This window comes from Podarcis erhardii (assembly GCF_964252035.2).
Source record: "Podarcis erhardii genome assembly, chromosome: 17".
In the NCBI taxonomy this organism is placed as follows: Eukaryota; Metazoa; Chordata; class Lepidosauria; order Squamata; family Lacertidae; genus Podarcis; species Podarcis erhardii.
This window is the reverse complement of record NC_138515.1, coordinates 28,906,166-28,932,776: the sequence shown is the minus strand read 5'-3', so window position 1 is coordinate 28,932,776 and position 26,611 is coordinate 28,906,166. Positions and strand designations below refer to the sequence as shown.

The window sequence follows — 26,611 nt, the reverse complement described above, 5'->3', positions numbered from 1 at the left end:
AGAGAAATGTCAGAGGGTATGGGGTTATGGGACCAAGGAGATAAGAAATTATACTGGCTGGGGCAACCTACTAAGATGGGCAGGCAATTATTATTACATATTACGTATTATTATTATTATTATTATTATTATTTGCCTGCCCATCTTACTAGGTTGCCTTAATAAGTTTTTATAAGTGCTGTAAGCTGTCCAGAGTGGCTGGGGAAACCCTGCCAGATGGGTGGACATAAATAAAATAAGAATAAGAATTAATTGAATAGGACGTTCCTATTTTTACCGGAGAAATGTTGAAGGGTATTGTCATTCCAGGGTCCCACTTTCAGGCAGGCTCCCTCTGGGTGCGCGTCTCGCCCTGCCACACTCCAACCAAACCTAGCCTAGCCTGGTCTTGCTATTGCCATACACGCGTCAGGGGCCCCACTGCTTTCGCACGAGCCAAGGGGCTCCCGAATTCGACGCGTTGGGGGGCGTCGCCTCCTCCCTCCCTCCCTCCCTCCCTCCAGGCAACAGCGGCAGGGAGGGAGGGAGGACGACGACTCGGCTATTTATAGGCGCTCTGCTGCTGCGCCCGGCGGGTCCCCGGTGGTGACCGCGGGATGTTTTGGCCACATATGGCTTGGCGGGCTGCCGCCGGGTTTCTCGGACATAGGTGGGGTTCGGGGGGGTGTCCCAAGCCGGAGGGGCCCCCCCGGCTTCCCCACACCCCGCCCCGCCCGCTTCTGTACCTGCTGCCGCCTCCCAGGCCGGGGCCCTGCCGAGCGGTGCGCCAGGAAGACGCGCGCCGACTGCCGCCGAGACGCGCGCCGGAGACAGGCGCGCTCTTAAAGTTGCGCAGGAAAGGAGAGCCGGGGGGGGGGCCCTCCCGCCGCCTCTGTCAGTCATGCGGCCCAGAGGATGGCGGAAGGGGAAGGCCGCCCACCCCCACCGGCTGGCTGGCGGGCAGGATCCACCGAGGAAAGAAGGGTGGATCTTCTTCCCAGCCACCGGGGGTGGGAAGAGGCAAGGAGAGCCTGGAGAGGGCGACGATTCCACTGTGGATCGCTGGCGGGGAGGCGAGACCCGCCTCTTATACTGTTACCTGGGAGCATGGGCGTAGCTAGGATTTATGTTGGGGGGGTAGGACACCCACCTGTCATCATCCTCTGTCTAGCAGATTCGGAATGAAATGTGTCCACAAGTTCTTTTAAATGTTGTTTAAATGTTGTTTTGACTCCAACGGCGCAGAAAAATCTGTCCAAACCACTCTACGGTTTCTGCTTTTAGTTAAGTGTTTTTATTTATTTGCTTGATGTAGATTTGCCCCCCCCCACCCACCTGTCATCATCCTCTGTCTAGCGTAGCTAGGATTTATGTTGGGGGGGTAGGACACCCACCTGTCATCATCCTCTGTCTAGCAGATTCGGAATGAAATGTGTCCACAAGTTCTTTTAAATGTTGTTTTGCCTCCAACGGCGCAGAAAAATCTCTCCAAACCACTCTACGGTTTCTGCTTTTAGTTAAGTGCTTTGATTTATTTGCTTGATTTAGATTTGCCCCCCTGCCTACGCCCATGCCTGAGGAGCTCCTAGGGGCCGATGTCCCTTTGCCCCCCCATAAATTATTTGAGGGAGCCACCCCCCCCCCCAAGTTGATGGACATTAGCATTCAAAAAGTGTGTGTATGCTGCGTCATGTGCTTAATTACGCGGGGATTACCTGCCCCCCCCAAATGGCACCCCTGCTGGGGAGGGTATACCCACCCATCGAAGCTACAAATCGCCCCGGGTGCAACAGACCTCAATCTCTCTCTTCCCCGCCACTTTTAGGTGTGCACAGAATGGCAACCGCGTGGTCGAGCCTATCTATGCCGCAAATCGTAAGTGTGCAAAGGGGCGTTTAGAAAAACCGGGAGAAACGCACGTGGTTCCCGGAAGACAATAAAAACACCGAAGTGGCTATTTAACTCCTTGAAGGAAAAAAACAAACAGCCGCGGAGTTTGTCGTTATCCGTGTAACCTCTAGGGGCGCCATTTCCCCCTTTTTCCTTTCTGCTCCTGTGGCTTTTAACTACAGTTGAATAAAATACAATAAAGGGCTTCTGTAAAAGCGCAATCTGTTAGAACAACTCCTGTCGTTTGCAGACTGTCAGCACTTAGTCCCGATCTGCCACCCACCAAAACTTCACCAATTTTAATCAACTATTTGTTCTTCCTTACATCTGAGGTGTTGTTGATCCCATTGATCTGAGTGTATATATTTTTACTGGAAAAGGAAAATTATCAGTGAAGGCATGATTTTTAATCTGCAAATGAGTTATGTTTAATATCTGGTGGAAATATATAAGACTTTTTGTGGTGCAGTTGATCCCAGGTTTAGATTTATTTATTTGTTCAACAGAGGGTTAAAGAAGTTTTGATAGTTACATTATATTCCTAACATAGGGGAGCGGGTGCTGCTGTGGTCTAAACCACCGAGCCTCTTGGGCTTGCTGATCAGAAGTTAGGCGGTTCGAATCCCTGTGATGGAGTGAGCTCCTGTTGCTCTGTCCCAGCTCCTGCCAACCTAGCAATTCGAAAGCACACCAGTGCAAGTAGATAAATAGATACCACTGTGGTGGGAAGGTAAACGGCGTTTCCATGCACTCTGGTTTCCATCACGGTGTCCCGCTGCGCCAGTAGTGGTTTAGCCATGCTGGCCACATGACCTGGTAAGCTGTCTGTGGACAAACTCCGGCTTCCTTAGTCTCATTAGACTTGAACGTCCAGGGGTCCCTTACCTTTTTTTAAAACTTATTCTTAACATACCCTCCAATGAATTATTTTCTCTAATCTCCCATCTTGTCTTCACAATCAGCCTATAATATAAACTTAAGTTGAGAGCAATTGGCCTAAGGTTACCTAGGGAGCTTCATGATTGAGCAGGGATTGAAGATGGGTTCCTCCCAGATCTCATCGACTTTACCACATGGATTCTCAAGAACAAAAATTAAAAAGCAAGCCGTGTCTAATATTTGCAACTGTTATTTAAATGCTACCTGCTTTGCTTGCTCCATGCAATTAAAATGTTAGAATTTCCAGAAAGATTATGATCACACTCTTCTTCTCCTTCTCCTTCTCCATCTCCTTCTCTTCTTCTCTGGTGATCACTCGTAGCTGAGTAAGATTGTCTTCCAATTAACAACACCATCTAATAATAAATCAGGTTTTAAAATCCTGAGTCCTAGTGTGATCTTCCCAGAGCATCCCTGTGATCCATCATTGGCTCCAGGCAGAGGACAATTGACCTTTCGAGAGACGAAGAGATGAGGCAATCAGGGATGACTATGACAGGAGCGCAGGAAACGGAATCTGAAGCAGAAAATTGCTCTCACCGTATTACTAACACATCTAATTTGAGGACATCCTGGCACAATCAAATTCACACAGAGAGACATACAGGAAAGGGATAGAAAACTGAGGAAGATCTGGTTGTTTGCGGGAAGACTTCCTGGGGCTCTGTGTGTGTGAGAGAGAGAGAAATGGACCCACAGGTCTTGCGAGGGGCCAGACCTGATGATTAAGGCTTTGGTATTTTATAGTGCCCCAAACTCCATCCTGGCACTGGTGGAGGAAGGGGGGTGTTGAGTGCGGCATGCCCCGGGTGTCAACCCTGGCGGGGTGACATTACCACCCCACCCTCCTGGGACACTCGCCGCGGGTGACACCCCCTGAGCCGCGGGCAGCTAACCCCACCCCTGGGTGCACAGCATGTGTGCCGCTCTGGGTGCTGGAGCAGCTAGCTCAGCTTCTGGACACTGGGCATTGAGAGAGAAGGATCCTTAGAGCGACAGAAACATGAGGCACATGATCCAGGAGTTTTTACTGGCTATGATGACTGGGGCTAGTGGGCTAGTGGGCTAGTGGGAGTCCAACAACATCAGGAGAGCCACAGGTTCCCTAGCTCTGCTATTACTGGTGGGGGAGACAGCATGGGTGGTCAAGTGCTTAATCCAGACATGTATCTATGCTTCTTGTGCATGCAGGCTTTTCACAGCATCCACACAGCATTGCTGGAATCAAAATGCCAGCCACTATCCTTCCCCCACCCCCAGCCATATACTGTATTTTTCGCTCTACAAGACGCACCAGACCACAAGACACACCTAGTTTTTGGAGGAGGGAAACAAGAAAAAAAAATATTCTGAATCTCAGAAGCCAAAACAGCAAGAGGGATCGCTGTGCAGTGAAAACAAATCCCTCTTGCTGTTCTGGCTTCTGGGATAGCTGCGCAGCCTGCATTCGCTCCATAAGACGCACACACATTTCCCCTTACTTTTTAGGAGGGAAAAAGTGAGTCTTATAGAGCAAAAGAATGGTAATCCAGATTTACATTTTGGGTGGGAAATCCGAAAAGTTACCGAAAATTGTGTCACCTGCCAATGATCATTTTGCAATATTCATCCCCCATCTGGGAGAACCCCGAGACTGAGAGGTAGCAGAATCAGGTGCCTGCTCAGTGTCAACATGCTCATCATTAACAAAGGGCAGTCTGCATTGGCATTAGGATGTGGTTTAGGCATGTGGCTGTGAGAAAGTGTTTGCTTAGGAAGTGGCAACCACCTATTAAGTTAGAAATGTGGGGCTGCAAAGGATTTCAGAGAAGTAAGAAGATATGATCTTCTGTTAGCCGAGGATTAGCCGCAACTATTCATGCACTTAGTTCACTCCCTGTGCTGTTATTTAGCTTAGGGGTTATCCCCACTGTTCCCCCCCCCCCCAGCACTAAAACCCGCTTTTCAGCAAGAATGCAAAAAGCATTTCTAAATCAATTACATGCCACTGTGCTGTGTAACGTGCACTTGTAATTTCAAGGTTTTGGGTTTTGGGGTTATCCCATTCTCCCCTGTCTCTTAACTCTTCCTCTGTGTCACTTCCATCCTCCACCAGGTCCCTGCATGCTAGATGCAAGGTAGCAAGTTTTTATATATATACTTTGCAAATTTATACATTTCATTAATTTTACAGACATTTTAACATTTCAGAGTTTGACTTCCTTCCCCCTCTTACTGCAGTTCCTTAAATTAGTTTTTTAATATCTTCTGCATATCCAAATTCACTTAATTTGCTCAATTACTTATCTACTTTAAATCTAGGTAAAGGTAAAGGACCCCTGGATGGTTAAATCCAGTCAAAGGCGACTATGGGGTTGCGGCGCTCATCTTGCTTTCAGGCTGAGGGAGCCGGCGTTTGTCAACAGACAGCTTTCTGGGTCATGTGGCCAGCATGACTGAACCGCTTCTGGCGCAACAGAACACTGTGATGGAAACCAGAGCGCACAGAAACAGTGTTTACCTTCTCGTCACAGCAGTACCTATTTATCTACTGGCACTGGCATGCTTTTGAACTGCTAGGTTGGCAGGAGGTGGGACAGAGCAGCAGGAGCTCACCTCATGTGGGGATTCGAACTGACAACCTTCTGATCGGCAAGCCCAAGAAGCTCAGTGGTTTAGACCACAGCGCCACCTGCGTCTTAAATATATAGTTTTATGAAACTGCAGGTTATTACAATAATCCTGCCAATGTTTTTATCTGTTTGCAATTTATCTGTAAATATTCAATAAACCATTTCCATTCTTTTATAAAAAGTTTGTTATCTTGATTTTTTATTCTTCTGGTAAGTTTTGCCATTCCTGCATATTCCATAAGTTTTTGTATCCATTCTCCCTTTGCTGGGACTTCTGCTTCTTTCCACTTTGGGGCAAGTAGCATTCTTGCTGCTGTAGTCGCATACATAAATGAATTTCTATACCATTTAGGTAGTTCTGTACCTATAATTCCCAAAAGAAAAGCTTCTGGGTTCTTCCCCCACAAAGGTTATTTTAAACCTCCTTTCCCAGTAAGCTTTAACCTTACTACATATGCAAGGTGGCAAGTGGTGCAGGCAGGAAGGAACACATTTACCTGAGAGGAAGTCCCTTTGACCTGCTTCTGAGTAGGCCGAGTTGTTGGCTGTGTTAGTCAGTAAGGACCACGGGGCAGATTTTCCTTTGCTCACCTGAGAGGGGAGGAATGTTGTAAGAGAATGACAGACCCACCAGAAAAGTCACATAAGGTGCTATTCTCCCTTCTGAGACCGGTTGTCACAATCTGGCAAAAGCTTCACCACTAGAAAGCAACTGACACAGATCCACTGCTTCCCCAGAAGCGCATCTCCCTCCTCCTTTAGAGCAGCAATGGACTAAGAGCGTGCCACCTGCATGGGTTATAGAGCTGAGGCAGGATTGATGATCGCTGAATCATAGTTAGCTAGACATGGAAATGAAGTCCAGTCCAAATAGCTGCAGTCTAACAATGCCCCCAAAATATAGGGAAGAGGGAAGCAAGCAGAGCCCAGGTGTTTTCCTTATTTCTTCTGGAAAGAGGGAGTGGGTTTTATGAAGGGTCCATGGGTGAGTTTTTTAAAATGAGCAACACGACTGTCGATCTGAAATACAATGGAATGCAAGAACAGCAAGCAACTCCCATAGGTATGGAACCATAGAGGGCCGCAACGCACAAAACAGGTTCGGAAAATGTGGCTTTTGGGGAGCAGAAGAGCCCAGAACAAGAACTTGGAGTCAAGGATGGTCCTGAACCAAGTTTCTTAGAAAGGGTAATAGTGCCCCCTGGTGAATGGTGATTGCCTCAACTGAGCATATAATGTATTGGTTCACTTGTCCTGTAGGAGAGCCAGCATGGCTTCAGAAAAATTGCCTGTATTCTTTGTAGAGGAGAGAGAGAAGTGTAATACAGTGGTACCTCGGGTTAAGTAGTTAATTCGTTCCGGAGGTCCATTCTTAACCTGAAACTGTTCTTAACCTGAAGCACCACTTTAGCTAATGGGGCCTCCTGCTGCTGTCGCACCACCAAAGCATGATTTCTGTTCTTATCCTGAAGCAAAGTTCTTAACCTGAAGCACTATTTCTAGGTTAGCGGAGTCTGTAACCTGAAGCATATGTAACCTGAAGCGTATGTAACCTGAGGTACCACTGTAATAAGAAAGATCATGGGAGTCACTCCACTCTTTTAAGATCAGCAAGAGAGCCTCTAGTAATATATGCATTTTCATGCACAATTCACCATATTATTTGCATTTTTCGTACACATTACTTGGCTGGAGAATTTGGGGGGAAATGTGCACAGTAAAAGAAATTCACACAAAAATACTGATCATTTTTTTCAAGATGACTTTTTTTGGAGAGAGAGAGAAAACAATTTGCAAACTGATGTGGAAATGTGGAGAACTTAAGAACATGAAAATGAGAGAGTGAGAGAAACAGAAATTGGCAGATTTGCCCACCGCTAGTAGTGGTCTTATAGGAAAATTTACAATTGCCGAGTGGCATGTTATTATAATTCATGCTCAAAGCATGCGCGGCTACAATGCACCTATGTCTTTTCTGTATGTGCGCATAATCCTTTCTTGGTGAGTGTCAAATCCCACAGCCTTTAGAAATCGACGCAGAGTGGGAGGAGCTCCTCAGGACTGGGATTTTGAGGAAAGAGGGATCTTGGGAGAGTTGAGTGTTACATACTGAAGTTCTCACCCTGAGCCAGCAGGGGGATACTGTAAATAGTTTTCACTCAGGTCTGCATATGCAAATAAGGAATTGAAAGTGACGTTCAGTGATTGGATAGTTACAGAAAGTTGTTACTGTTGCTTTGTAGTGGTGCTCTATATAAGCAGGTTGGCTGAACCCTTGTCAGTTCTGTTCTGGCCTGTGAATAAACAAGAGGTATTTGAAGAATCGCTGTGTCGTCTGATACGCTCACCCACAACTTAACATTGAGAACTCATAATTCCTTCGTATCTCTTGTGGCTGCCTCTCATTACAGTGAGGTACCTAGACAGAAGACTTCTCTGTTTCGAAACTGCTTTAATAATTTTGTGCATTTGGGACACAAATATTTCACATCCATGTTGACTCCAGTAAGGTCCATGTTATGAATGCCATCTTGGATATTTCTGGCTTCCCACCCTTATCGCAGCACCACAGGAGTAGAACCATGTTCTAGAACTATCTCCTTCGTTCTAGAAGCATTGGTGAATACCAGGAGCAGTGGAGTCTGCAGGGAGGGTCGTTGGCAGGGCGAAAGAGAAATGGGTATACTTGGTCAGGGTCTGGGCTACACCCTTTTCTATTATCTAACACAGCACAACTTTTTGCATGACTTGAATGATTGAACTCCTCCTGATGTTCTTTCTGAATAGCCTCTTACTCCTTCTACCTGCTCATTTTGGATCTGACTTCCCTTTTAAAAACAGACAAACAAACAAACCCTATTCTGCACTGAAATGGTTCTAGGGGTTGCTCGTGCATAAACCGGTGCAACACCTGGCTGGGTTGCCTGAGTGAACCTTTTCTGTCCGGACAGCCACTCACCCGTGGCTGTCTCAATCGCTGGCAGAATCCGTCAGTGGGCATTTCTTGAACTTCTTCCAGCAAAGAAGCTCTTTGACGCCTAGTCTCCTCTTACTCTCTCTGCGCGAAAGCCTCCTGCGCAAGGAGGGCGTAGGCAGCGGAGGACCCTTACTCTCCCCGCTGGTCCCTGGCAAGGAGTCATGGGACCGCCTTGCCAATTCCCCCATCTGCCCCCCTTCTCCACTGGTGCTACGCTGATTCTCTACCCCAGAAGATGGGCTGCCTCTCCCCATCCCGGGACGCTCTCTGGGACCCCTCCGGAGCCCGCTCTCTCCCTCCGGCCCTGATGGCATTTCCCTGACATGCACTAAGTGCTAACATCACCCAGAGTTCTTCAAAAAGAAACTTGCTAATAGATTTTGCAAGGGCCAATGAGCGGGACAGGAGATAGCGATCGAGGGTTTTTTATACAGTATGCTCTTCTTGACCAATGAGAGTTCCTGAACAGACAGTGGAAACCCCACTTCCTCTGCTAGGTGCAGAAAAGCAAGTGTTCGAGTCAAGCAGCCTTCGTCTCTGCTGATTACTCTAGGAAGGTAGAAATGGTGTCCACCGGGTGGAGGAAAATGTCTCTTCTTTGCTTCCTTCTTCTCTGCGATGTGGCCAGGACTTCAGCTGGTAAGATCAGAAAATAGCTTTAGTATTCTCCCATGGCATTTGCATGTGTGTGTGTACAATATTGGGTGTTTACACTCAATGCACTTAAAGCACATTTAAAATGCTGTACATGGGTTTCCCCCCAATAATCACGGGAACTGTAGTTTCTTAAGGGTGCTGGGAATTGCATCTCTGTGGTGGATAAGCTACAGTTCCCATGATTCCTTGGGGGAAGCCATGCACTTTAAATGTATGTTGTGTACGCAGCCATTATCAGTTGAGACCACTACTTTTTAATTAAGTCTAAGAAACAGGGTTGCACTGGGTGGAGAGTGTGTGTGATTGAATCAAGGACTGTAACACCCTTGTGAAAGAGAGGCTGTTGCAAGGTTTCTTAGTAGCAGTTACTGGTAGGTCAACTTTAGATTTTCCAGTGTTTTATTTGGAAACGGGATTACAGACGCCACCTGATGCTCCTTTGCAAACCCTCTGAGACAGAGGTTCAGCACACAGAACTCCCTTCCCAAGCCCATGACATCTCCATGCTTGGAAAACCTTCTCTTGCTAAATAGCTGGATGCCAGGCTGCGCTTAAAGGTTCAAGATCTGAGCTGAAAACTTTAAGTGGGAGGGGGGCTATTGGTTTTTATTATGCATTTTGTGTTCTCTTTTTTTCATTTTTATGTTGTGAATTGCCCTGTGATCTTTGGATGAAGAGCAGTATACAAATTTTAATATTATTAATAATAATAATTAATGTTGAGGTTCTCTCTTTATTCAGACATGAATGCACAGAAAAAACAGAGTCTCACAAAATGCCTGCTGTTAGATAAACCGAAATCTCTCTTTTTCCATTGTGGTTTATATTCTGAGTAGCGTAGAAGCTAAGGGTGTTTTCCCTCCCTCCCAATATTTGTTTAACACTGGTGTGTGTGGGGGGGTGTTGTTTTAGGTGTTTCTCAAGGTTATTTACTGTAAAATAAATATGCAGCTGTTCTCAACATTTCTGGAAGGAGCGGCACTGATGTATATGGAGCTGTATTTTTAATACTAGCAGTGGGATGCCAGCCAAAGGGTGGGAATATTTGAGAATTTGCTCAGCTTGGCGTTCAGAGTGAAAAAGAAAAGGGGGACAGAAAGAGAAGAGCATGGAAGAAGATGGACCTATTAACTAACTGCTGCTATCACAGTGACCACTGTGAATGAACACATCATTCATGTTCCATTCTCAGTTCCCCATAGGCATCCAGTTATCCAGTTGCCTTCAGTATGTTGTGAATGTGTGTGAAATTTCAAACCACTTCCCCTCTCACTCTTTACAATGTGCGTATAGCCTTCTCTGCTGGGAATGTGTGTGGAATTCGGAACCACTTCCTCTTTTGCTCTTCCTCTATTGTATTTCTGTCTATCCCTAACAGAGCTATACACACATTCTGAAGTGCGGTAGATTATTTATTTCATTCCATTTATGAAATGCTTTCTACAAGCAAATCTCAAATCAACGCAACAATAAAAGCATCAAGAATTTTAAAAAATTCAAGTCCAATGCACATACAGACTGGGATAAACGTCTCCACTTTGAGTGATTTGGACACACATTCACAGTGTGCAACATTCAGACACACTTGCTGAGTGAATAGCACAATGTAATTCTTAAGGAAACCAGCCCTGAGTGCTCACTGGAAGGACAGATCGTAAAGCTGAGGCTCCAATACTTTGGCCACCTCATGAGAAGAGAAGACTCCCTGGAAAAGACCCTGATGTTGGGAAAGATGGAGGGCACAAGGAGAAGGGGACGGCAGAGGACGAGATGGTTGGACAGTGTTCTCAAAGCTCCTAACATGAGTTTGACCAAACTGCGGGAGGCAGTGGAAGACAGGAGTGCCTGGCGTGCTCTGGTCCAGGGGGTCACAAAGAGTCGGACACAACTAAACGACTAAACAACAACAAGAGTGTATATCCCCCCCATATACTGTGCATGCTAAGTGACCCCCCTCCTGGCATTCATGGACACATGGCAAATGTCTGGAGGAATGTCCCTACAAATGTTTGCATTGTGCACACAGATGCCAAGGGAGGTGCTGCTCAGCATGTGTGGTGTCATGTTTGAGGCTACTCAGTGTGTCCCTGCTTTTGTGTGCAGCTAGTTCACAGAACCTAGGACTTGCCGATCAGAAGGTCGGCGGTTCGAATCCCCGCGACAGGGTGAGCTCCCGTTGCTCAGTCCTAGCTCCTGTCCACCTAGCAGCTCGAAAGCACGTCAAAGTGCAAGCAGATAAATAGGTACCGCTCTGGCGGGAAGGTAAACGGCGTTTCCGTGCGCTGCTCTATTTCACCAGAAGCGGCTTAGTCATGCTAGCCACATGACCCGGAAGCTGTATGCCGGTTCCCTCGGCCTATAGAGTGAGATGAGCGCCGCAACTCCAGAGTCGTCCATGACTGGACCTAACGGGTCCCTTTACCTTTAATGCATGTATCACCTGATTTCTCTAGCCATGATAAATCTGTACTTGTAGTGATCACGTGGTTAATATGAACGTATGAACCGGCCCGTACTGTTCAAGGGAGAGAAACTGCACAATTTTTACCATGATTAATCCAGACAATTGCTTTTTTTCATCACACAGTTGCAAAACCAGGACTTTGTGAGTTGCACCATGTGTCCATAAGCTACACACAGTCCTGCCAGAAACTTGACCTATTGTTTAAATGCACTGCCATATCAAGCTTTCCTTTGGGGGAAGTTTGCAGTTTTGACGCTCTCTTGTCGTGTCCTGTGAGTCAACTGCTGATTGCAGAGTAACGATAAACCACAGAGTGGGTTTCAACTGTGAGAGAAAGGAAGAAGCTGCTGGTGTCCCCTCATACGACATCAGCTTTGAAAGCTGTCGGTTTTTCAGTCAGAGTTCGCCAAACAGCAAGCTTCTTCAATAAAGTTGGAGGCACCAATAGGTAGATCTTGGTGTGTTGGGACTACAGGTGATGGCCATTTTGCAAGAGAGTTGTGTTTGAGACCCCTGCGAGCATCAGCAGAGAGCACTCTACCCCTGCTCTGACTCCTTTTCTGTCCACTTGTGGGGTCGATGCAATGCACAGGCGCACAGGCGCACATCAAACCAGCCATTGCCTGCACAGAGATACCTTGGGTTAAGAACTTAATTTGTTCCGGAGGTCCGTTCTTAACCTGAAACTGTTCTTAACCTGAGGTACCACTTTAGCTAATGGGGCCTCCTGCTGCTGCCGTACCACCAGAGCACGATTTCTCTTCTCATCCTGAAGCAAAGTTCTTAACCCGAGGTACTATTTCTGGGTTAGTGGAGTCTGTCAACTGAAGCATCTGTAACCTGAAGCATCTGTAACCCGAGGGATCACTGTATTTCAAATGAATGGCAAGCTAACACCTTGGGCAAACCCACAAAGCCCTGTGTAGTTAAAAACAAAACAAGCAGCTCTGGGCCACATTTCTCTCACAAAACTATTTGCCTGGTTCCCAGGGGCTGACTCCAATTGTAATTTGTGTTGTGGTCAAATTTGCCCTCTCTTTCATTCAAATGATGAATCATTATTATTAATTGTTATTAAATAGAGAAATCTGAAGCTGACAGATCTGTCCATTCCCGGTAGCCTCTCTAGCTTTTGGAGCCATCGGCCATTCTCCCAACTTGTGTGTCTTCTCTCTGCACAAATGACCAGTCTGACATGGAACTGCGACAAAAAAACAGTTCCTCTGCCGTGCCATCAATTGGCCTTGAGAACTTAGCTGATACGTCACAAGCTTATTTCCATGTGTCCGCTGGACAAAATTTCTAAATAACTATTCATTTGTGAATTTTTCTTGTACAGGTAGCAAGAGGCATTTGCCTCATTCAGCCATAAAACCGGGATCTCCTATCGCTGTCAAGACCAACGACCCAGGAGTTCAGAGAGCTGCTAGGTTTGGTGTTTACAGATACAACAACAGTTCAAATGACATCTTTCTATTCAGAGAATTTCGCATAAACAAAGCCATGAGGCAGGTAAGGAAACTCCGGCTGTTATGGCAACAAATTCAGCAATGAAACAAAACCTGTCATTTTCTGGTGCCCATGCAAGATGAAATATTCCTGTAAGTCACTTCACACTCAAGTGGAAATATCACTGCAGTGCGTCTGAAAGTCACACTGTTGAAGTGAGCTATTATGACTTACATCTTGGTTCAGCTGCTGCTCTGCTGATGGCTAAATAAGCCCTTCTGGAAGGTCTACATTTCTCCTGCAACCACAAAGAATGCCATCTTCTGGGCTGCCACCACCCTGAGCTTCTGCTGCCCCCCTTCTGTTGATCTTGACACCAGAGAAAGTTGATAGGGAAGGAGACGGTCTTTCAGGTATTTGTGGCCTGAGTTGTTAAGGCCTTTAATCACTAACACGAACATATTGAATTAGGCGCAGCAAAGAACTGGCTGCAACCAATGCAGCTGTTTTAAGAGGTTATATATGATCCAAATTGAACCCCAACTAGTAACCTCACTGTTTCATCACCTTCTCCCAATGTTGTCTCTGGTCAAAAAGGTTAAACAGGTTTTTGTCCTTCAAAACCAATAATCAGAGATAACAGTAGGATGAATATACAAACAACAGGCACCGACATGCCATAGCAATATGCCTCCCACTCGGGGGGGGTGTGTGTGTGGAAATATAAGGCTTTTGAAAAAACGATTATCTTCCCTTCCTGCTCCCCCGGTATATAAGAAGTTCCCTCTGTCTCTCCAATTTGTCCTTGCTATGTGTGGTTTAGTGAAAATTGTTTTCTCTAGGTTGTGAGAGGGGTGAAATACAAAATTGATGTCGATATCTGCCGGACAGTATGCAGCAAAAGGATACATCCAGAGCCTGACTTGGACAGATGTGATTTCCAGGTGAAAAAGACATTGAGACAAGTAAGATGGTTTCCTAATGGACTAATGTGGAACTTTACAGGGGACTGAGCTACATTAGTAAAGAAAAATCGTTTTAAATGTGTTAGAACGCTGTGACACCAGATGGCGCTGTGGAGTTCTGCCTTTTGGCAACGTGATTTCACATTATGAGGTTTACAACACATTTTCCTGAAATCCCCCCCTCATGTGTCTAGATTCAGCCAGGATCTGATGTGCTATCCATATTGCAGGGAGGCCAACTTGAATAAAATGGGGGGCGGGGAGGTAGGCCCTGCCCCACATAACTGAACACATGATGTGGCGCACCACATCATTTGAATGGCACTGCCCATCAACTTTGAGGGGCCTGGCCTCCTCAAATATTTTATTAGGGGAGCCAAAGGGACCTTGGCCCCTAGGAATGGACTCCTATGCATATTGGTATCTCTTCACTGGTGACGTAGCTAAGTCCATGAGTCTAGAAGTGCAAACATTATATTTAGAACTTAAATGTAGGTAAAATAAGCACGGTGACCAATATAAAATGAAAAAAACCAAAACCCTGAAGGGCAGAAAGCTGGGGAAGGCTGGCTTATGTCATAACCAAATTTGCTGGTTTTTCAGATGCCCCGATAATTTGTTGTTTTTGCTGCTGCAATAAACTGACATACCTACTCCTGGGAGTGATAAATGGGGCAGTGGGGAGAACCTATTGTTCTCCAGATGTTGATGGACACAGATTCCCCATCCCAGTTATAATTCAATAAGTTGATAAGGGAAGCCACGTGTAAAAAAACCACTGTAGATTTCAAATTCTCTCTTCAGGAAACACTTTTCACATTGACTGGTGTGCTGCAGAACTCATACACATGGCAAAGAGGGCCAGAGAACATGCTTGGTTCATGCAGCACATGAGCCAAGGCGGTTGGATGTGTTTCATTGCATAAATGTATAGCATGCAAAATTCACGTTGGGGAGACAGCTGCGATTCTTACCTCTCCAAGGTCCTGATGGTGCAAATTTTGTTACATGTTGGGAGCCTTAATGTCCGAGAGCTTCGACATTACCTTCCACCTTCAAATCTGGGAGCTTTTTAAAAAATACAGTGGTACTTATTATTATTATTATTATTATTACTTCGGAATTCGAACGGAATCCTTTCTGGAAGTCCGTTCAACTTCCAAACATTTGGAAACCAAGGCGCGGCTTCCAATTGGCTGCAGCCCATCGGAAGCCGTGCAAGCCACACCAGATGTTCAGGTTCCAAAGAATGTTTGCAAACCAGAATTCTCACTTCCAGGTTTGTAGCGTTTGGGGATCAAAATGTTCGACTCGCACAGCATTCACAAACCAAGATACGACTGTATCTTTCACACAATACCTTCGGTAATGTAAGAAGCACTGGGCAATGTGAGAGGAACCTATACTATGGCTCCTTCCCAGTGCTAATTTTTCCTAGAAAAAAGAGGTGCCAGAACTCTCTGGTTATTATAATGGCAATGGTGCCACTTGAGAGGTGCCAGAACTGAGTTCCAGCAAGTTCTGGCTTTAAAAAACCCTGCTCCGTCCTGTTTCTGCATTAGTTATTGTGATGGCCTGGGAATCCGATTCAGAGGCTGAACCGGAGGAATCCCAGCCTGCACTGGAGTCCCCGCCTCCAGGGCCAGCTGAGCTGGGGCAGGGACTTGATTCTGAAGCCCCTGCACCTGTGCCAGATCCTCAGGAGCAGGCACCAGGTGAATCCACTCTGGCTCTGGAGGTGGTTGAGGACTCAGTGTCTACAGGTGAGTCTCCTCCTGGGTCCAGTAACCCTTCAGCCTCTCCTGAACTGCAGAGGCGAAGGGCAGAGGGGCGAAGGGAACTGGTTTCTCCCAGGAGGAGTGCTCGCCTTAAGGCCAGGAGAGGCGGGTCTCCTGGGGGCCGGGACCGTCCCTGGCCTCAGAGAGGATAAAGGCCAGTCAGCCCGGTCCCAGGTTGCGGGAGCAACGTCGTTGAAGAGCTGTTTTGGCCAGCATCCAGTCCTGTTCCCCCAGAGTTCCTGTCCTTGCCCGGCTTCTCGCTGTGGACCCCGCTTCGCCCGTGGAGGACTGTCTGCTGACCCTCAGCTCAGGTCCTGGACCTCGCCCCACGGTAACCTCCCCCCTGGACCAGCACAGTTATGTTGCGCCCAGGCCTGATATCAACACTAGACACCTTCTGGCACCTGCCCTGAGCCTCTACCCCCACCTACCAAGCAGTGAGTGGCTGCAAATGGTCATGATGAATTTCCCACAATGCTCTGGGGTGACTGTGTAGGAGAAAGTTGTACAAGGGCACTGTGGAAAATTTGAAATGGTTGCTGCTGGTGGTCAATCAGGGGCAGGCCCTACTGATGTTGGAGAACGAAGCCACAGAAGGCACTTTGTCAAAGGAGTGTGGCCTTCGTTGCTCCTGTGGCCTGGGACCTCTCCCTGTGCAGCATGAGAAGTCGTGCAGCAACATCATGAGAGCAGCGAGAGACTCTTCCTTTGCTCTTCCTTTGCTGACTCTTCCTTTCCCCACTAATATATGGAGCTTATCAGATAGCGAAAGCACTTCAAGAAAGACTGCCGTTTCATAAGCCAGAGCATTGCAAGAGGCCTCTGTCCGTTATCACGTTGGGCATGAGGCCAGAGTAGGGAGTTGCGCATGAATGTTGCAGGAGCTGCGACCACATCTCCTTGCCTTGGGGTTGTCAAAGAGGAAGGTGGAATAACTGTGAGTTCCTTTTTGAAATACCTGGTCAGGATATTGAACAAGCCATCGGATAATGACACAGGTCAGCTTTCTAGATTTCGACACTGGGCTGATTTTAATATTCATTTTTCTCCTTTTTCCCCCTTCTCAGACATTCAGCTGCTATTTTGAAGTTTGGATCACCCCCTGGCTGCATCAAGTCGAAGTCCCAGTTTCCCTCTGTCAATAACCTCCCCCTTATACAGGCAATGGACTCTGTTTTTGTAAATGTTGTTCTGCGACAAAATCGTCAGTAAAGATGCTGGTCTGTAAAGAATTGTATGTGGTTTAATTGGGTTGTCGCTGATTAATTCTGCACCCTAGAGGTGAAGTCAGGCAAATGTTGGGGTGGGAGAGAAACTGCAAAATGGGTGGCATAACTGGAGGAAGTAGATTCAGTGTGGCTAAAAGCAAATACACCAAACAGGGCAGGGGTCAAGCAAAGGAATAAACAGGCAGCACACCAAGGAGATATAAGCAAGTGCTGTTAACCTTCCTGCCAGCGGCCTCTTCCTTTTACAAGGGCTAATAGAAGACTGAATAAAAAAGATTTATATAAAAAAAGGAAAAGAAATGTTGCAGGCAGGGCCAGATTTAGGTTTGATGAGGCCCTAAGCTACTGAAGGTAATGGGGCTCTTTATATATCCTTTGTCAACAACAAATTGTCGCTGTTTTTTGTGTTGAATATATGCTATATGGTCATTTATGGACCCAATAGGTATCTCAAGCCATTTGCACATGTTGCCGTGCAACCAGTCCATGCAGAATGTAGGCACCCTTTATGTAGAAATGAGCAAACCAGGGATATTTTAGGGAGTGTTGTAAACAAAAATTGCCCTTTTCCCTTATGGGGTATCCAAGAGCCCATATAGAGTCCTTACATAGGTTCCCTATTGGTAGGAGAAGATAACAGAGGCCAACCAGAGAATATTGAGAAGCAAAGCAGCTAGTAAGCCTGATCTTTATTGATCTGTTGCAAGAGGGTGCTCCTCTCACCCTCAGGAGAGGAAGAGGAACCCAGAAAAATGGTGCGCAAGGCCTTATAAAGACTTTTGAATTTGCCATCCTGTAGATCAAGACCACCCCCAGAAACATCATACATACATCACAGAAGGGCTGTAACCTAAGACCACCCCCAGATACATCATACCTACATCACAGAAAAGGCGGTCTAAAACAGAAATCTGAATGTTGTTTTTCTCGTGTAGTTATCTCCTGTCTGGCAGGTTACTTGATTGGATTTCCTGGGGAGCCTGGCCAATCTTTTGTAACCGGTAGTTCCTGGGCCAGGTCACAGGCTCACACCCTATTCATATCTTAAATGTGCCCTTAAGACAGGATTTGTGAGGAAAGAGACAATGGAAGGTTTCCCACTTTGACCTTGCAGAGAAAACATTTGCTCAGTTTAGGAATCAAAATGGTTCCAGGTCGGTCTTCCTGTGCTGATCTATGTATGTGCTTGGTTGGTACGCTTATGAACATTATATCTTAAGACCTCAAAATTCCTATCACAGAATATATGCTATATGGTCATTTATGGACCCAATAGGTATCTCAAGCCATTTGCACATGTTGCCGTGCAACCAGTCCATGCAGAATGTAGGCGCCCTATATGTAGAAATGAGCAAACCAGGGATATTTTAGGGAGGAGGTGGGGCCCATGACTTACATCACAGGAGCCTACAAAAAACAAAACACTGCTGCTGGGTGTAGGTTTTATTTTATTTGTTTTTTATCTTCTATTTTGGAAATGTACATCCAGGTTTTTCCCCTTTAATTCCCCCCCCCCCAAGAGAGTGCGGCCCTAAGCTATAGCTTGTGTAGCTTATACGTAAATCCGCCAGGGCCCGCTTTCTCCCTCAGGAGCTCCTTCCCTCCCTGAGGCGCCGCGGCCTGGCCTGCCTGGCCCGCCTTCTTCCCCGCCCGCCTCGCCTGGCCCGCCGCGGGGGCAGGACAGGAGGCGGGATGCGGTGGCCGCGCCCGCGTTCTCCCCTGGCCGTGGCGGCCTTCCTCCTTCCTGCTAGTCGCGCTGCCGCCGCCGCCGCCATGGCCCAGCTCCGCGCCTCCTCTTCGACGGCCTTCGACTACCTGGTGCTGGGAGGCGGCTCGGGCGGCCTGGCCAGCGCTCGGCGGGCGGCGGAGCTCGGCGCTCGGGTGGCCGTGGTGGAGAGAGGGCGGCTGGGCGGCACCTGCGTGAGTCCCGGAGCGGGAGCGGGAGGCGGGCGCTTAGGAAACTTGGCCGGGAGGAAACACGGCGCCCGGGAAGGTTGGGCGGCCCTCTGTGGCTTATGGCGGAGTTGGGGGTCCTGCCTTGCAGCGGGTTGGACTAGATGACCCGGGGGCCGCGGGGGGGGGGAGTCCCTTCCAACTCTGTGATTCCGTGAAACGCAGTGCAAAGGGAGGCTGGACGGCCGCCTGTCGTGTATAATCCAGCTGAAATTCTTGCATTGAAGCGGGTTGGGCTAGATGACCCTTGGAGCCCCTTCCAACTCTTTTCTATGAAACGCACTGCAAAGGGAGGTTGGGTTTCCACCTGTTGTGCATGATCTAGCTGAAATGCTTGCATTGTAAGGGGTTGGACTAGATGACCCTTGGAGCCCCTTCCAGTTTTATTATTCTGTGGGCGGCCACCTGTTGTGTATGATCTAGCTGAAATGCTTGCATTGAAGCGGGTTGGACTAGATGACCCTTGGAGCCCCTTCCAGTTTTATTATTCTGTAAAACACTGCAAAGGGAGGTTGGGCAGCCACCTGTTGTGTATGATCTAGCTGAGATTCCTGTATTGAAGCGGGTTGGGCTAGATGACCCTTGGAGCTCCTTCCAATTTTATTATTCTGTGAAACGCACTGCAAAGGGAGGTTGGATGGCCGCCTGCTGTGTATAATCCATCTGAGATTCTTGCATTGAAGCGGGTTGGGCTAGATGACCCTTGGAGCCCCTTCCAGCTCTACAAGCCTATGATTATATGAAGCTGAACAGTGGTCCCTCTAGCTCAGTGTTGTCAACACAGACTGACAAAGGGCTCTACAGGGTGTCTCCCAGCCCCTGCCCCACACTTAAGGATGACTAGGAGCACAGGAAAGTTGTAATAAGAACATTAATCTGTTTTCTGCTTTTTATTTCCTTGTGCACACACACACACACACACATATGCATGCATGCAGACACACACACACTGAACTTGGAAAGAGGAACAGAGGAAATGTGGGCATGCATTTGACAGAGAGAGAAGGCCACTGTGTGTTATCTTTAGGTCTAGTTCTTTAGGCAGAAATTATGACTTAGATTTTAGGACGTTCCATATGCTGCCCTCATGTGCCAGCCCTAGTAGCTTTACATTTCAAATGGCTCAGGGGAGAGGAAACAAAAAACCTGAAACTTTGAATTAATGAAAGAGTGGTTTCACTGTTTTCTGCATGCCAGGCGTTATTTCCGTGCCCCAAAATGTGGTACACTTCACAATGTTGTGTATCATCCTTGCAAAAGGACCACATGTCCATGGGCTTAGCTGGGGGGGGGGGCAGCTGCCCCCCCCATCAAGTAAAACAATAGAAATACTTAACTAACTGATCAATCACGTTGGTTCTGCCCCTGCCCCCAAGTCCTGCCCTACCTAACAAAAATCCTGGCTACACCTGTGCGACATGTCAGTTGTTATGGTAGTGGTTAAAAAGTCCTGGGAAGACCAGGATTTAAATCTCCCCCTCAGCTATGAAGCTCACGGGTGGACTGTGGATCTCTCCACAGTCTCTAATCTCTGCCTCCAATCTCTGCCTCTCAGCCTAATCTACCTCACAGGGTTGTTGTGAGCATAAAACGGAGGGGCGGGGAGAGTCATGTATCTTTTTAAAGCTTTGTTTTTATTAAATATTTTCTTGGGTTACAAAATTACACACAGTGTATCTGCTTTCAGTTCACAGAGTCCTTTCTACAGATCAGTTTATTTCCTTTTAGGAAAGACATGATATAATGTACTGTATTTTTCACCCTATAGGGCGGACCTTGTTTTTTTGGGGGGGAATAAATAAATAAAAAATTATTCTCCCCCCCCCAGCCCCCAGAACAGGCTGCTATCCGCCAGGCCTTGCGAGCCCGGCGGCAACTCCCTCCAGGCTCGCAAGGCTTGCTCCGGAGGGCTCCCCGTGCTTTGGGCTACAGGCTGCTGCCCGCAAGCCTTGCGAGCCTGGCGGCAACTCCTGCCAGGCTTACAAGGCTTGCGGATAGCTTCCTGAAGCCTGGAGAGCGAGAGGGGTCGGTGCGCACTGACGCATCTTGCCCTCCAGGCTTCAGCGAAAGCCTGCATTCGCCCCAGAGGACGCACACACATTTCCCCTTCATTTTTGGAGGGGAAAAAGTGTGTCCTATAGGGCGAAAAATATGGTAATTTTTAATCATGTGTTTGTTGCCATCCTTTCTGGGTTCTTGATTTGTGAGGGCCAGGTTACCCAGTTGTCCGTGATGCAGGGTACATTTTAACCTCCTTGTAATATTCCCAAGTGTCACTATTTCTTTTTCCCAGTTGGAACGAATGGCTGCAACCATTTAATTATATGGAAGCAGAGCCTGTCGGGTGACACCACAAAGCAGTGCGGTGCTAAACTTGCTCTCTTCCTCTGAGGTCCTCTTCTGTTGAAAATCAAGTAATTGAGAATCATGTCTTGTTTCTTTCTGCCCCATTCTGAGTTCTGTTTCTTGGTCACTTGACTGAATATAAAGAACCCATCATTGCACATCTGCTTCCAAGGAGCTTGCTACAGAATTTCAACAATGGAGGAGGCAACTGTTATATTTATAATTGCGATACAGTGGTACCTCGCAAGTCGAATGCCTCGCAAGACAAAAAACGCGCAAGACGAAAGAGTTTTCCGGTTTTTGAGTCGTTCCGCAAGACGAATTTCCCTACGGGCTTGCTTCTCAAGACGAAACGTTTTGCGAATTCTTGCGAGTTTGTTTCCTTTTTCTTAAAGCCGCTAGGCCATTAATGGCCGCTAAGCCGCTAATAGCTGTGCTTCGCAAGATGAAAAAACCGCAAGACGAAGAGACTCGCGGAACAGATTAATTTCGTCTTGCGAGGCACCACTGTACCTCATATTTATTGTAGTCAAATCTTTGTTTCTTAAATGTGTAGGCAACATTGTAACCAAAGCTTTGGAAGCAATTAACTCACACAAAAACATGTATGTAACATGTTATACAAGACAACAATAAAATCCAAATCTAAAATAGTTTTGTTAGTCAGCAATGCAATTCCATCTCATGCCGGAATCCAGTACTTTACGTACATTATCTCAGTCACCCTTACAAGAGGGCAGGTCAAGTACCTTACAAGTAAGGTAGGTCACTTATAATCTCCATATTTATTGAATCCAGGTAAGGAAAATACTTCCTTCACACAGTCCATTGTTGAACTATGGGATTTGCTACCTCAAAATGTAAGGATGCCCACCAGCTTAAATGTTTTTAAGAGGGGATTTGACAAATTTATGGAGGATAAAGATAGCAGTGCCTACCACTCATGTTGGCTGTATATTAGGGCAGTATGCCTCTGAACTACTGTAATAAAGAAATAATAAAAAGCTATCCATAACAAATTATCTTGTAACCTGTTTGTGCATGCTTGCTAAATACTTGCTTAGTATCGTTGGGGCTTGACACTGTTTATTATTCGTTTTCAGGTGAATGTTGGATGTGTTCCTAAAAAGGTAAAAACAAACCCGTTTAATGTGTCACTATTAACTTGTTTTATTTTATTTTATTTTTAAATTGTGTGAAGTGAAAACTCAGCAGCAGTAACAGCTAGAAATGGTTTTAAAGTATATTCTTAGGCTCTCTGCATGTGTCAGATTGCTACCCAAGGAGACCATTGTCTTCTAAATGCAGACGAACACAAGAAAATGGCCAGATCACTCAAAAAACATCTGCCTTTTTGCTTATGTGTGATTTTGTATGGGAGGGTCACTTGGCACAGTGTGGTCTGGCATTCTGCTTCTCTTCTAGAAAGAACTGTGATCAGAGTGCTATTCTAACTCTCTCCCTGATGTTGATGCTGCTGAAAGTGCTGGGATGCAACTCAGTTGCATTAAGGCTGCTGGGTTTCCATGGCCAGAAAGTAGGTGGACAGGAACCGCCAAGCCTCCTAGACTTGTCTTTCTGAATGAATCTGTGCTGACCTTTCCTCAGTTGCTACACTGATACTCTCAGGGTGTTTATACTTTTTCTTTGTCCCACCTTGGAGGAGTAGACATATTTCCTTTTGTCTGCCCTGTAGAAAGATAAAAGAGCAAGCATGGCTTTCTGCATTTCCATCCTAGATTTTTTGAAGTAGATTTCTTCCTATCCAACATGTATTTCCTATACAGTCAAACCTCAGTTCCTGAATGGGTCCGTTTTGCAACGTTTTGGCTCCCGAACGTCGAAAACCTGGAAGTAAATGCTCTGATTTTCAAACATTTTTTGGAAGCTGAACGTCCGACACGGCGTCCGCTTGAGTGCAGGAAGCTCTTGCAACCAATCGGAAGCTGCACTTCATTTGTCAAACGTTTCGGAAGCCAAATGGGCTTCCAGAACAGATTACATTCAACAACCGAGGTTTGACTGTAGTAAACTTAGCATTCTTATATTCCATACTGAGTTTCAGTTTGATTGCATTGAGGGCAAAGCGTACTCTTCAAAGCAGAGATTTCAGTGCACAGTTCAACTTTTGCTGATACATATACATAAACCCAACGCTCGGGTTGTGAACGTGATCCGTGCGGGATGCACGTTCGCTTCTGCACATGCGCAGGTTGTGGCTCGGTGCTTCTGCGCACACGCAAAGCGCGATTTAGCACTTCTGTGCATGTGTGACTGCCGAAACCCGGAAGTAACCCGTTCCAATACTTACGGGTTTCAGTGGTCCGTAACCCGAAAAAACACAACCTGAAGCATCTGTAACCCGAGGTATGACTGTATTACTTATTTAGTTTTTCGAATTAAAATTTTACAATCGCAAGGATACACCATATAACATACAACATAAAGACAAGATTCCAGATAATAAACTAAATGCTATCAGATGGCTGGGGGATGTTAGATTGCATGTAAAAGACACCCTGGGCCTTTCCACTTCACTGGTTGTCCTACCAATGGCGGGGGTCCCAGAAGCTTGAGGTCTGCTAGACTTAAGCCTTGTAGATCGCTCCAGGGGCCCTTCCTTGGGGACTCCCCATCTATGTCAGGCGTGAGCTGTTAAAGAAAGAAAAAGACAACTGTCTTTATATCCTTGGCCATTGTGAGCTGGTGTGGTTTTGTATACACCGGGGGAGCCATCGCTTCGCTTCTCCGCTGTCTAATTTAGGATTGCTGTTACTCCTGCTAAGTGCCTAATTTCCCAAGGCTCATCTGACTGATCCGGTTCTGAGGGGTTGAGAAGCCAACATTGCAATGTATGAAGCAAGCGTCCTTTATTGTTAGAAAGAAAACGTTGCTGGTTTTTCTCTTGCCTTCTCCGTGAACAGGCTCAAATATGAACTTAAGAAATTGCATTGGCGTGTTTTGATGGGAAGACAATCAAAATAGCCTGATGCAATGATGCTCATTTGGGGAAAATAAAATGAAAATGAAATCTTGGGATCATAATCGTTTAATAGAAAATTGAAGGCTGGTGTCTCCATCCGCTGCAGACAGTGGATGCTTCCAAGTAGCTGCAGGGAGGCTGGCAAATTGGAGCGTGCCCTTTGCCTAGAAGCCATCCTTTTGGCAAAGCAGGTAGAGTTGTAAATGGCAGGTTATGGGCTGTTGACTGAAGATACAGGTCTCCTGTCCCACTGCCTCTGGGAGTGAGTGGGGATCTTTCAGACTATTCTTGATTTAAAAAAAAACACAACCTGAAGCATTACCAGGAGAAGTTACCAGGAGTTAGTTACCAGGAGAAGAACTGCTTTAGAGAAAGACTGAGTGAATTTAAAATTGAGCTTTTAAAGTATTTTGCAGACTACAGAACATGCCTAGTGGGTTACGTTTATCATGGTGGGTTGCAAGTTGTGTGGGCCTGATATGTCTAAACTGCTGTCCCAATGTAAAATCCTTTATGCATTATACCTCCCCCCCCCCGCCCTGTCAACATATCAAAATGTTTATTCACATTATCCTGCATTATACCATAAATAGTGGTGTTTGGTTTTTCATTTATTTTTAAATTAAACCCTGGATGTTCTCACTGCACCCTCCCCTCCCCAAACAGGTGATGTGGAATACTGCTGTCCACTCTGAATTCATCCATGATCATGCAGATTATGGTTTTGAAGTATCCGATGTGAAGTTTAACTGGCGGTAAGTCAGGTTAAAATTCCTTTCTGTGGAAATAAATGTGCACCACCGGACTAATGCGATGAGTGGGGTACAATTTGCTAAGAGGTTCTGATATGCTTGCCCCACTGAATTGAGTGGAAGATGGGCGAAATATTTGGAGCATCATTAATAGTAGCTGAATGTACCCCATTCATCAGATTTCCTCCAATCTACTATAAGGTATTTATATTCTTGTCCCATTGAAATGCACAAGGCTGTCTTTTGACAGCAAAGCAGCTCAGTCAATGGAGAAAAAAGTTTGAAGCTTTTAAAAACTGGCTCATCTTCTGGTTTTATTATTTTGGCTTTATAAACAGTTGGCTACTGGCTTTATAAACAGTTCTGCCTACCCAATGTACCTGCATTTTGATTTTTTTTGATGGGATGTAAATTCCTAAAGCAAATAATGAATGGGGATTTGAAAGGAGGGACAAGGTTAGGTTGTGGGGTTTTTTTTGAGCCATAGTTTTGCTAGTGCAAGAGAGAGATAATTTTGTCACACAAAACTTATTTTATTACAGAGTAATTAAGGAAAAGCGTGATGCTTATGTGAAACGACTGAATGATATCTATCAAAATAATTTGAACAAGGTTTGTAAATGTTCCTGTTTTGCACCTCAACCGATCGTTAAGCCTCTTTCCTCCAGCTGCAAGCGATGCGTTTCACAGTATAGAATCTAGAGGGCTCTGCTGGTTCATCTTACTCCTTTGAGACAACCGTCCTTCGCTCTTGGAAATATATTCCTTTTAGTTTCAGAGCACAGCACTTTTGTAAAATCTCTCTCACCGATCCGGAAATGCTTTAGGATTTGCAGCCCCGCCTCTGAGAATGTCTTAGCCCTATCCACATTGCTAATATATGTTGATTTTATATCAGTCTTTTTTTTCTATCTCTCATAGGTTCTCTAAGTAACCCTGGGAAGTATAGTTTGTATGCTGAGGGTACAAAGAATTATCTATTTGAGATCCTAATTCCCCTAGAGAAGTTTGGATAGAGGTAGTAATGAATTTAAGTCTGCATTGTAAACATGCCCTTAATTCTACCTGCTCTATCAGTATAGAACAGGCTTCCTCAACCTCAGCCCTCCAGATGTTTTGAGACTACAATTTCCATCATCCCTGACCACTGGTCCTGCTAGCTAGGGATCATGGGAGTTGTAGGCCAAAAACAGCTGGAGGGCCGAGGTTGAGGAAGCCTGGTATAGAGGTTTCTCTGAATTTATGACAAAATATATAGGAGAGCGTTGGATAACCCAGACTTGTTCAATTATTTAAATTCATGAGAGTATCAACAGATTAGAGAAATCGGCACACCAACTGGGTAGCACTGTGACAACATAGGGAATAGCTAAAATGTCTTGTGAAATTCTTTATCTGGTCTTTGAATTGACGTATAGATTGACAGCTCATTTTCAACCTAATTTCATTAGTCCAATGTAGAAACTATTCGTGGTGATGCTTCGTTCACACCTGATGGCAAAGGCACGATTGAAGTGGATGGTAAAAAATATACAGCACCCCATATCCTGATTGCAACTGGTGGGCAGCCTTCAGTCCCCAGTGAAAGTGAGGTACCGGGTAAGTCATTTACATGCCACATTTTTTGCAAACACAACG

The 26,611-nt window shown here is 46.1% G+C and overlaps 3 protein-coding genes across 6 annotated transcripts in view; 2 read left to right on the top strand and 1 right to left on the bottom strand.

Moving 5' to 3' along the window:
* Positions 1–958, bottom strand: part of TMOD1 (tropomodulin 1) — a 41,461-nt gene extending 40,503 nt beyond the window's left edge. Inside the window, exon 1 of one of the 4 annotated variants that reach the window (XM_081845463.1) lies at positions 726–958. The gene's annotated coding sequence lies outside the window, so the exon portion shown is untranslated. Of the gene's footprint in view, positions 1–277; positions 456–725 lie in introns of those variants that run through there. The other 3 variants (XM_081845462.1, XM_081845459.1, XM_081845460.1) reach the window with 3 other exon arrangements.
* A 7,818-nt stretch (positions 959–8,776) lies between these two features.
* On the top strand, positions 8,777–16,942 carry LOC309332476 (cystatin-F-like). Its single transcript, XM_081845700.1, has 4 exons — positions 8,777–9,036; positions 12,858–13,030; positions 13,810–13,932; positions 16,778–16,942. Exons 1-4 carry the CDS (start codon positions 8,961–8,963, stop codon positions 16,853–16,855), a joined length of 450 nt encoding a protein of 149 aa, XP_081701826.1. The 5' UTR covers positions 8,777–8,960; the 3' UTR covers positions 16,856–16,942.
* A 1,674-nt stretch (positions 16,943–18,616) lies between these two features.
* The window catches only part of GSR (glutathione-disulfide reductase), a 22,122-nt gene continuing 14,127 nt past the window's right edge, over positions 18,617–26,611 (top strand). Inside the window, exons 1-5 of the mRNA XM_081845295.1 lie at positions 18,617–18,859; positions 22,342–22,368; positions 24,888–24,976; positions 25,516–25,585; positions 26,425–26,572. Of these exons, the coding sequence (XP_081701421.1) occupies positions 18,632–18,859; positions 22,342–22,368; positions 24,888–24,976; positions 25,516–25,585; positions 26,425–26,572 (562 nt within the window). The 5' untranslated portion in view covers positions 18,617–18,631. The remainder of the gene's footprint in view (positions 18,860–22,341; positions 22,369–24,887; positions 24,977–25,515; positions 25,586–26,424; positions 26,573–26,611) is intronic.